The 12,695-nt window shown below is 35.9% G+C and overlaps 1 protein-coding gene across 2 annotated transcripts in view; it reads left to right on the top strand.

Annotated features, from left to right (window-relative positions):
- Positions 1-12,695, top strand: part of LOC111047143 (protein dispatched) — a 48,597-nt gene that overhangs the window by 20,958 nt on the left and 14,944 nt on the right. For both annotated transcript variants that reach the window (XM_039433028.1, XM_039433027.1), the window contains exons 12-15: positions 2,970-3,345; positions 7,084-7,274; positions 10,224-10,572; positions 11,908-12,251. In XM_039433028.1, coding sequence (XP_039288962.1) covers positions 2,970-3,345; positions 7,084-7,274; positions 10,224-10,572; positions 11,908-12,251 — 1,260 coding nt within the window. The remainder of the gene's footprint in view (positions 1-2,969; positions 3,346-7,083; positions 7,275-10,223; positions 10,573-11,907; positions 12,252-12,695) is intronic.

Raw genomic sequence — 12,695 nt, 5'->3', positions numbered from 1 at the left:
ATATTATAGCAGTAGTTGTGATATTTAAATATCACCGATTTGAGATGTCTTCTTAGGTTGAATCTTGCCTATCAGTTTAGTTTTGTCAAACATTTTCAGTCTCAAGAATAACAATTCAAATGAGCGTTATTGATATGACTGATTTCAAGCAGCTTACATACAGTCTAATTCTCCTCTATTGATGGCTTTCAAAGTTAAATATGTATTCTACAGATTCGATTCTAAAAGTCACAATAACAACATAAATCGAATGTAGCTCCATTGAAATTATGGTTTGAGTAAATCTCACTTTGCCAAGTCGAATTTCTCTCAACTTATTCTTCGTAAAATTAGAAGATAAGATAAGAATGAAGAAAGATTGCTGAGTTTAATAAGGGACTAACTGACTTAATTTGATTGAAGTTAGGAATTTGCTTGTTTAGAATGCATCGCCATTTCATAAATAGTTGATTACTGGTACTTATCTCTTAATTTTTAGGATGACTTCCAAGGTTGAGTATAGCCTAACGGTTTGCTTCCACCGTAGACTTGTAGTCTCAATGACAATTCAAATGTAGCGTTATCAAAGTATTGATAGTTCAGTCACAATAAAAACGTCTACTGTCGTTACGGCGCTGTAATTTGGCCTTTTTCTTGAACCATCTATGAAATTAGATAAAAGTAGTTTAGATTGAAAGTTTGTTTAATACTTTTCCTACAGTTACGTTGAAAAGTGGCCATTGCTGCACTGATTACAGAACGCAAAGAATCACTTTTCCGCTCTAGTGCAGGAAAAATTTTTCTGCACTCCAGATTTGCAACATGGCAACGCAAAATACTTAGTAGGTTATATGGAGCAACAGTGCAGCAAAATCAAAATGAAGTTGGTAACAGTGACTGCTGTGGCTGCTATAGTGAGCAGAGGTGCAACCAAGCACAACGCGCTAATTATTACTATTATATATTATTATATCGAGGACAGCAACAGCACAGTGCCACCACAGCACACACCACACAGCCGCCTCGCCATTCAAACACTACTAAGTTATTTGATGGATTTCAGGCAATTTTACCCATAATTACCCACTTTTCATATTCAATGGTAACTGTAGGAAAAACTTAATGTGAAATACGTGCGCAAAGTTCCTCTGCTGCACTCAAGAAACCATTCCGCCCTCGCCTACGGCTCGGGCGTAAACGTTTCTTTCGGTGCAGCAAACTGTCACTTTGCGCACTAGTTGCACAAATAACTATTTATTTCTAAGTGCATTTTTTTTACAGGTTTTCTGTGTAATATTATGTGGAAAGAATTGATGTTTCGCAGTGTGTTCACGGGCACAAATGAAAATAGATATAGTTCAGTCAAGGAAAGGTTATAGAGGGAAAAGTTTGGTTTTTATCCAATGTTTTGCTCTTTCAGGGCTTATAACTCTTCAACAATGCATCATAAGAACTAATGCTTATCGTAGGTTTGTAGAGCATTGAATTCTCTTTGAAATGAAATATCGTTTCACTATTCCAAGTTTTCCTTTCATTGTTATAGCAGCTTCAATGTAAGGGGTGAAATTTTCATTGCTGCAACAATATTGATCTTTTGACAATGACATTTGGAGAGGGTGTCTGTGATACAATTTTTGACTTTGCAGCTTAATTTGGACCAGTTAGTAGGTGAACATAGCAAAAGTGCGCATCTTTATCCCCTCTGTTGAAGGTGTGGAACCGTTGAGTTGACACTTGTTGCAGCAATGAAAATTCCACCCCCTACATTGTAGCTGCTATAACAATGAAAGGGAAACTTGGAATGGTGAAATAATACATCATTTCAAAGAGAATTCAATGCTCTACAAACCTACGATAAGCATCAGTTTTTATGATGCATTGTTGGAGAGTTATACGCCCTGAAAGAGCAAAACATTGGATAAAAACCTGTTATTTTAACAATTACACACCTTCAAGAGCGAATATCTCGGGAACTGTTGGGAATATCACAGAATTCCACTGATCAAAAAGTGTAGAGAATTTATCAAGCTTCATTTTTAAATAGTTAGTTATGTCTGTTGAACGCATTGTTCTCATGATATGAGCGTGGAAGCAAAACGCTGAAAAGTGCAACTCTTAAATCACCCTCATCCCCTTAGCACATGAGTTAGGAATGGGGACTTTTGATATGTTCTTCTCCTAACTAGTCTCAACAAGGCTGCAAAGTCAAAAATTTTGTTTAAAACATTCACTCCAAATTCCTTTGTCAATTGGTCTATCTATTGTTGCAAAAATGAAGATTTTACACTCAACACTAAATCTGCTGCAAAAGGAGTAGGGAAATTCGTAAAAGTGTGAAATTATACATCAAATTGAAGAGAATTTAATGCTCTATAAGCTCATAATGGATTTTTTCCGTCGATTTTTTAAAAAGTGATAAGAGCAAAAATAGAAAAAAAAACTGTTGGCAAACGTGTTTTTTTCAAAAATGTCACACCTTCAAGAGCGGATATCTCGAAAACTAAAGGAGATACAAAAAAAGTTGTAGAATGAATATTGTAGGAAATTATGTGAGCTTTGATTTGTTATATGACAGTTAAGTCCTTAAGATACATAGTTTTTGAGTTTTTTGCGAGAAACCGAAAAATGGTATGTTTAAACCACCCCCACCCCCTTAGTACAAGGGGTAGGGGTGAGGACTTTTGATATGTTTACCCCATTACTACCCTTAACAGAACTATGGGTCAAAAACTGTCTTCCAAGCATTTCCCTCTATACCCTTTTGTGAGCATTCATTGCCTGGACTAATAGTCTAGCCAAATAAGTGTAAACTCTTCTCCTTGTGAGAGGCTAATTATTCTCTTTTCTTCATCACTGAAAATCAGTGCTCAATGACTCAGACTCATGACATTTGTTACACTTAAATTCAAAGTGTATTTTTATAGGTTTTTATAGTTTGATGAAAATGTTTTACACTTCCAATTCACAATGTTATGTTTGATGTTTTGCAGTGTGTTCGCGGGCACCGCAGTGATGGCCAACTTCGTGCTGATGGTGACTTGGTTGCCGGCGTGCGTGGTGATAGCGGAGCGCGTGTGTTGGCCAGCACTGGTCACCCTTCCAGCCTTCATGCAGTCCACCTACGCAGCCTGGAACAATGCAGCGATCTCTCTCAACTCGCTCCTTGTCTCGTCCGTACTGCGCCTGCGCTATGTATGGATTGTGGTCTACGGTGGCATGGCCGTCGGCGGCGTTGTCATTGTGTTCTATTGGCCGAAACTCGAGCTGCCCGACTCGGCTGACTTCCAGCTGTTCACTAGTGACCATCCGTTCGAACAGTACGATATTGTGTATCGGAAGAAGTTTTGGTTCGAGCGGCTGCAAAGGGTAAGTTGAGGTCTTTTCACATCCAGTGAGGTCCACGTTGAGATGCGTACAGATATACGCGCCGCGAACATGAACAATTCACTTTAAATCAGCTGATGCCAAGCTTTTTATATCTGTATCTTACCGTTTCTGTACAAATACAGATATAGTCAGCTGATTAAAAGTGAATTGCTCATGTTCGCGGCGCGTATATCTGTACGTACCTTTATAATGACAGTATTTGATTAGCATTGGTGTTGCTATCCTTGTCTATCATTTGACAAAGTAGATGGCGCTATCCTTTTGCAGCTCTGCAACCTTGTCAGATCGTTTTTGAACGATGTCGAAAACAATGCAGAAATAGAATCAATTGAAAAAATATTTCATCTTTATTATGAAAATTAATTATTTAATACTTCTTGTTGACGAATAAGATATTATTGATCATTTTTAACAAGAACGAACAGTTAATATCACATAAGTGATAAAAATCATGAAGTGTAAACATAACCTATTTTTGGACAATTTCTATCTAAATTTGGGAAAGGAACAGTTTTGGGCTTCAAGCCTGTTGTTCCTTTGCCAATCATTCATAGTTGGGAATGATATTGTATGTATCAATTTATAAATTTATAAGATATACTGGTATCAGCTATCCTCTATAGAAGCCAGTGGCAAGGCAGAGAATCGGCAACGCTGTTCCCTTATCTTACTCCACTGTAGTGAACCTCACTGTAATAGTACTATCTCAGATTACTAATATTATTGATAAATTTCAATTTTATTATTTGAACGATTGAATTTTAAACCTATCTCAAAGCCTAGCCTTTTCAAACAAAAATACCAACGCACACAGCAACAAACAGACGGACGTATGAGGACAGACGGAGGAAAAATTCCTCCCAAAGTTATCTAATGTTGCAACGCACACATACGTCTGTCTGTCTGTTAGTATCTGCTCACGTCGGTTTTTTCCTCCGTCTGACTGTTGCTGTGTGCGTTGGCTTCAACTCTTCAAGTTTTTCTGAACTTACGGACAAATTTACCTTTGCTAGTAATCCTCAGCTGCAACCATATTACTAGAACTGGATCACTTTCTAGGTAAGGGCTACTCGTATTTAATTAAAACAATAATTATGGAAACTTGAAGTACCCTTTATTATTTGAAATATTACAACGACTAATTTCGACCATAACTTAGGTCATTTTAAAGTTGAAATGTGGAAAATAAAAATCCACATTGTTTTAAAAATCCAGTGTTTTTTCTACTCGTATTTTTATAGAGAATAAAAATCACGTACATTTTTTCAACTTTATTTTATTTCTTACATGTTTTGACTCATAATGTAATCTTCAAGTGAGTGAGTATAATACATCACAAGAAGTTAGATTGAAAGTTTGTTAATACTTTTCCTACAGTTACGTTGAAAAGTGGCCATTGCTGCACTGATTACAGAACGCAAAGAATCACTTTTCCGCTCTAGTGCAGGAAAAATTTTTCTGCACTCCAGATTTGCAACATGGCAACGCAAAATACTTAGTAGGTTATATGGAGCAACAGTGCAGCAAAATCAAAATGAAGTTGGTAACAGTGACTGCTGTGGCTGCTATAGTGAGCAGAGGTGCAACCAAGCACAACGCGCTAATTATTACTATTATATATTATTATATCGAGGACAGCAACAGCACAGTGCCACCACAGCACACACCACACAGCCGCCTCGCCATTCAAACACTACTAAGTTATTTGATGGATTTCAGGCAATTTTACCCATAATTACCCACTTTTCATATTCAATGGTAACTGTAGGAAAAACTTAATGTGAAATACGTGCGCAAAGTTCCTCTGCTGCACTCAAGAAACCATTCCGCCCTCGCCTACGGCTCGGGCGTAAACGTTTCTTTCGGTGCAGCAAACTGTCACTTTGCGCACTAGTTGCACAAATAACTATTTATTTCTAAGTGCATTTTTTTTACAGGTTTTCTGTGTAATATTATGTGGAAAGAATTGATGTTTCGCAGTGTGTTCACGGGCACAAATGAAAATAGATATAGTTCAGTCAAGGAAAGGTTATAGAGGGAAAAGTTTGGTTTTTATCCAATGTTTTGCTCTTTCAGGGCTTATAACTCTTCAACAATGCATCATAAGAACTAATGCTTATCGTAGGTTTGTAGAGCATTGAATTCTCTTTGAAATGAAATATCGTTTCACTATTCCAAGTTTTCCTTTCATTGTTATAGCAGCTTCAATGTAAGGGGTGAAATTTTCATTGCTGCAACAATATTGATCGTTTGACAATGACATTTGAAGAGGGTGTCTGTGATACAATTTTTGACTTTGCAGCTTAATTTGGACCAGTTAGTAGGTGAACATAGCAAAAGTGCGCATCTTTATCCCCTCTGTTGAAGGTGTGGAACCGTTGAGTTGACACTTGTTGCAGCAATGAAAATTCCACCCCCTACATTGTAGCTGCTATAACAATGAAAGGGAAACTTGGAATGGTGAAATAATACATCATTTCAAAGAGAATTCAATGCTCTACAAACCTACGATAAGCATCAGTTTTTATGATGCATTGTTGGAGAGTTATACGCCCTGAAAGAGCAAAACATTGGATAAAAACCTGTTATTTTAACAATTACACACCTTCAAGAGCGAATATCTCGGGAACTGTTGGGAATATCACAGAATTCCACTGATCAAAAAGTGTAGAGAATTTATCAAGCTTCATTTTTAAATAGTTAGTTATGTCTGTTGAACGCATTGTTCTCATGATATGAGCGTGGAAGCAAAACGCTGAAAAGTGCAACTCTTAAATCACCCTCATCCCCTTAGCACATGAGTTAGGAATGGGGACTTTTGATATGTTCTTCTCCTAACTAGTCTCAACAAGGCTGCAAAGTCAAAAATTTTGTTTAAAACATTCACTCCAAATTCCTTTGTCAATTGGTCTATCTATTGTTGCAAAAATGAAGATTTTACACTCAACACTAAATCTGCTGCAAAAGGAGTAGGGAAATTCGTAAAAGTGTGAAATTATACATCAAATTGAAGAGAATTTAATGCTCTATAAGCTCATAATGGATTTTTTCCGTCGATTTTTTAAAAAGTGATAAGAGCAAAAATAGAAAAAAAAACTGTTGGCAAACGTGTTTTTTTCAAAAATGTCACACCTTCAAGAGCGGATATCTCGAAAACTAAAGGAGATACAAAAAAAGTTGTAGAATGAATATTGTAGGAAATTATGTGAGCTTTGATTTGTTATATGACAGTTAAGTCCTTAAGATACATAGTTTTTGAGTTTTTTGCGAGAAACCGAAAAATGGTATGTTTAAACCACCCCCACCCCCTTAGTACAAGGGGTAGGGGTGAGGACTTTTGATATGTTTACCCCATTACTACGCTTATTAGACCACTTAAAAATTTCAGTTGCCACTTTTTCTCACCCTTATAATGGTTAACAATTGTATTGAAAAAGATTATCCAATTTAAATACAAATAAAAAGGTTTACCAAACAGCCTTAACGCTGTTTATTTTACTCACTCACTTGAAAGTGACATTATGAATATACTTGGACATGCACTCCTCTGTGCATCGATTTAGATACCACAACATACCACATACTAGTGAAAAATCAGTTTTTAACTCTTGTAAGTTCAATATAATTTCTTGAAAAATGTTTTTATGTTGTAAATATTCATAAACATGTTGAAATCATGTGTTAATTCGATAAACTACTATTATTATTTTGTGGCAGGGTGAAGACAACGGTAACTGGGAAAACCCGAATGCAAAGCTGCCTTTGAGGTTTGTGTGGGGTGTTCGGCCCGTCGACAATGGCGACTACTTGGATCCCTCATCCAGGGGAAAGATGAGACTAGACAAGCAATTCGATGTGGCCGATCCTGAGTCTCAGATATGGCTGCTGCAGTTCTGTCGGCACCTCAGGTATGCCTATTCAAATCAAATCACTCCAATTAATTTCGGAAAACAATTGAATTATTACTTTCATATTTATGGTTCATATATTTATGAATGATGTCTTGACAAAAACTTAGTTCAGCGAATATACAAGTACTGTAATATTTCAAAACTTGTATAACCTTTCAAATCCACAAAAAACGTACTATACTATACCTCTGTTGAGCTATTTAGTACAGTACCTGATAATATTAAACATTTGCAACTACATTTATTTTTCAAAACAATTGAAAAATTTCTATTGTTGAATACTTATTATATAATATACTACGAGATTTTTATGTAAATGTTCATACTAAGACAATTAATTTAGTCCATTTTGATCAATTTATTGACTGCCTGGAATTGTGTGTACTGTCTGTAACTATTTAATGTTTTGAATTTCGACCATTTTAATACTTCTGACGATCTCAAGAGCCTTCTACAATAAAATGATATGATGTGATTATTTCTCACGAGAATAGGAGCACACTGTTGCCATTTTTATACAGATTGTATCAAAATGACCTACGCTCTCTTTTTCGATGGTTCTCTCACACAATTAGCTCACAGGCTTCTGTGAAGTCTGGCATTACTGTACTCCATAACAATGCTACAATGCTGCAATCTAAGGTTTTTCATTGACTGTATTCCCAATTCAATTATCAACTATCTGAAAAATACGGCTGGAGGTATTTAAATAATAAAGGTATTTCATTTATCCTAATTAAGATTTAATATCGTTGTACTTAATCATGAATTAAAGTAGTAATGTGTTGTGTTTTAAAAAAGTGTAAAATAACCCATGTCAGAGGTATTTATTAAACATGAAAAAAACATTTACAATATGGAAAAAAGTCCTTTACATACTGTCACGTTATTTTTTTATAATTAATAACGATTAGCCTCCTGCTTGGCATCAATCAGTAGAGCATGAGAATTATTTCAATAATTATAAAATCTGATCGTGGTTTTACTAGGATATAACCTCACTAAAAATCTTCATAGGCCCAGACATGAGCTTTCACAATAATACTGATAATTTATAATATATATATATATATATATATATATATATATATATATATATATATATATATATATATATATATAACTTATATCCTATAGTATTGAGGAATAAAATGAATCGTACACCATAAAAAATTTGATACATATATTAACAAATATCTCAAAAATAAATCAAAGCAAAATATGTGGAGCGACAGAAATATATAATATAACAGGAAACAAAATCAATAAAATATCACAGGTTAATATTATTCTTTAAGTTCTATAGCACGAAACGCTACCATGTGCTTTCATTTCATGATCATATGCATTTATTTGCATGTAGCTTCGATATCAACTTGCTGATACTTGTCGACTTGGACAATTCTATTTCGAATATAAATTTCTTAAATCAGAGCATGATAAATTGACAAGCTAATAATCCAAATATATATTAAATTCTATGGTTTCCAATAAATTTCTTTATAATAAATATTTTTTATCTCAGGGTGCGAGATTCGGCACCTGACGGAATAGATAGATCAATTCATCTAGTGAATCAGAGCTACATTATACTATCGCAAATTATATTATAGAAATTAATGATCATATGAACATTGTATTATCAGCCTAGAACTTAGTATTCTTTTGATTGATGTATCTTTTGATATATGGATTGACTCAAACATGTTGAAATCATGTGTTAATTTTTTGTAATTCGATAAACTACTATTATTATTTTGTGGCAGGGTGAAGACAACGGTAACTGGGAAAACCCGAATGCAAAGCTGCCTTTGAGGTTTGTGTGGGGTGTTCGGCCCGTCGACAATGGCGACTACTTGGATCCCTCGTCCAGGGGAAAGATGAGACTCGACAAGCAATTCGATGTGGCCGATCCTGAGTCCCAGATATGGCTGCTGCAGTTCTGTCGGCACCTCAGGTATGTCTATCATACCACTATCAAATCAAATCACTTCAAATAATTTCGGAAAACAATTTAACTACTTTCAGGTTCATATTTATGAACGATGTTTCGACAGAGACTTAGTTCAGCAAAACTACAAGTACTGTAATATTTTAAAACTTGTATAACTTTTCAAATCCACAAAAACGTACTTTACTATACCTCTGTTGAGCTATTTAGTGCTGTACATGAGAATATGAAACATTTGCCACTACATTTATTTCCTAAAATAATTAAAAACTTACAAACGTCGAATCCTTATATACTGAGGGAATTTTAATAAAATCTTCATACTAAGACAATTCAATTCAGTCCATTTTGATTAATTTATTGACTGTGTTGGATTGTGTTTACTGTCTGTAACTATTTAATGAATTTCGACTATTTTAATACTCATGACGATCTCAAAGCCTTCTACAATAAAATTATATGATTATTTGTTCGGAGAATAAAAGCACACTGTTGCCATTTTTATACTGATTCTATCAGTATTTTTATACTGACCTATGCTCTCTTTTTCGATAGTTCTCTCACAGAATTAGCTCACAGGCTTCTGTGAAGTCTGGCTGCACTGTACTCTATAACAATGCTGCAATCTAAGGTTTGCATTGACTGTATTACCAATTCAATCCTAATTCAAATTCAAGATCCTTGTACATTTTAAATCATGATTTGAAGTAGTGTGTTGTGTTTTTAAACAGTGTACCTACTATATTAGTTTTATTTTTACTTCTAATAAATTTACTATTATGCTTGTTTACATTTATTTCTATTCCAATTTCTGTTTCTATTTAATCTTCTTCAGTCCCGATTCTCTATCATCTATTACCACTTTAATTTCAATTCCTCCTACTTATTTACACATGCTTCTAACTTCTATGATATACTTCTACTTCAATTCCAATTCCTCATACTTATTTGAACTTGTAAAAATGTTTAATGATTTCAACTTGTTTCATTGGCAGAGCGCAACCATTCTACCAGTCATCGCCGGGTCCGCTGCTGCCGAATTGCTTCATCGAGTCGCTGATCGACTGGATGAACCGTCGCTGCGTGGACCCGATCGATCGCATCAGTCGTGCGCCCTGCTGCGAGTCGCAGACGTTTCCCTTCCAGCGACGCGTCTTCAACCAGTGCGTGATGCAGGCGATCGACGCACTCTATCGGACGCCCGCAGAACTGTTCATGCCGGGCGTCGCTGGGCCCAAGTTCAGTCGTGGCCCGACGCCGCGTATCAAAGCGTTGGTGGTCGAGTATGACAGCAACTTCCCCCATTCCACCTCGTTCGACGAGATGGATAAGTTCTATGAACAGGTTGGTGTAAACACACTATTGAGTTCATTCATTCATGAATCGAATCGAATCAAGCTATTTATTGCTACTCTCGTATGCCTTGAGAGTTTTTTTCTGAATGACACAAACTTGTAAGCGAATTCTTGTGCGTCAGTAATGAGATCAGATGAGTGATAAAAAGGTGATCTAAAATCTATGCGATTGGTGGGATTTGAACCCATAGCTTTGTCTTTTAAAGGTTGACGCATGCCTCATCTTACTGGGCCACCGCGGTTAAAAATCAACACTATTCATACAGTGTGTTTCCTATTGTGTTTGGTATTTCCTGACTCGATAAATATATGAGAAAAATATAAATTACAATGTGAAAAGATGTCTAACAATGCTACAGTTGAACGATATTTTCTCCTGTCAAAGAATCCAGAGTCTATATTTCTATATTTTAGTCGCAATCCTCTTGTAACATAATAAAGATACACTATTTTTTTATAACTCTGTACACGGCAGAAAAAGGCTGAGGCACTGAGGGAACTTTGTTCCATGTATAATAGTAACAGTGCTGTAAAATTTACATTCGGCTCCCATCATTCATTCGTCAGTTTCGAGCAACTCAATATAGAGCTACCACTCACTTCTATCGCCAATTTAAAAATACGTAATCATCCGTTTTTCGGAAAAATACAATTGTAACTGATAAGAAAACAAAGATATTGTTAAATTTCACTATAATATTTTGTGATATTATTATAGCCTAGTGAAATTTGACAATATCCTTGTTTTCTTATTATGGATATTTCACAACATCACCATCAATTCTACTAATTTTATTAATTGTAACTGAAATTCACTGCGAGTTGTGTAGTGTGTATGGTGACTGCGTCAAGGCGAATTGTTTTTCGTTTGAGCCAATCCTCTGTTGAATGAAGAATAACATTACACAACGAAACCCCAAACATTGTCGAAGATGTCAGAAGACACCGACCGCTTGACACAATTCATTAGTAGCTCTCTCCTAATGTTGAAATTAGTCATACACACCACACAACTTGCCGTGAATTTCAGTCAAACTTTTATTCTTTTTCGTTGGATAACGGATGAGCGTATTCTTAAATCGGCGGTAGAAGTGAGTGATAGCTCCATATTGAATTGCTCGTAACTGATGAATTTCCTCATGAAAATTTTACAGCACTGCCATCAAACCTGGAATAAAGTTTCCTGGGAATTTCAGTTTTATTCTGCCATGCACAGAGTTATGAAAAATAGTTACTTAACTCTGGAACAATCCCGTATATTAGCCTACTTAACAAAATGTATTTCTTGTTAAAAATATATAAAATTGATTGTAATATGATTTAGGTAGAGACCTGGACGCGGGAAGAGATGTCGCGCGCACCGGCGGGCATGCGCGGTGGCTGGTTCGTGAGCGAGCTGGCGTTCTACGACCTGCAGCGCACCCTGGCCTCGGACACCGTGTCAGCCATCACGGTGGCCATGCTGGTGTCCCTCGTGGTGCTCGTGCTCATCACACTCAACCTGCTCGTCAGTCTGTTCACCATCGTCACCATTTCGTCCATCATCTTCGTGACGGTGGCTGTGTTGGTGCTGCTCGGGTGGAAGCTCAACGTGCTCGAGTCCATATCGCTGTGTGTCGCCATCGGGCTGGCGGTTGATTTCAGTCTGCACTATGCTGTCAATTACAGGTAATCTATAGAATAATTTTCATCACAATAGGGGCTGCTTTCTCCACAAAAGTTCAACTGAAATTTTGATAGTTTGAACCATCATCTGACTCAATTTAAACACATTGTAATAAGTGTTGAAGATTGATTGATTGACTGAGTGCTTTATTTATGCAGATTACAATATATATACAACTTATACACCATTTATAAAAGCTTACAATTCAGCAAAGTTTTGGATGAATTTACATAAAATAAACTGAAATGATAATCGTTGAACGTTACATGATATGAAAAAATGCAATTTAGGAACTAATTTATGATAATATTGTCTTGTATCTACATAAATATTGGCGTAGCCTTGAATAACATTCAAATATATTATATCAATGTCCATTCTTTGAAAAAAATACTCAGAATATCATTCCCAGTAACTCTACCAAGATCTATGAAGAGGATTGGAAA

Source organism: Nilaparvata lugens, chromosome 7 (assembly GCF_014356525.2).
Source record: "Nilaparvata lugens isolate BPH chromosome 7, ASM1435652v1, whole genome shotgun sequence".
Lineage (NCBI taxonomy): Eukaryota > Metazoa > Arthropoda > Insecta > Hemiptera > Delphacidae > Nilaparvata > Nilaparvata lugens.
This window is presented reverse-complemented; position numbering and strand designations above follow the sequence as displayed.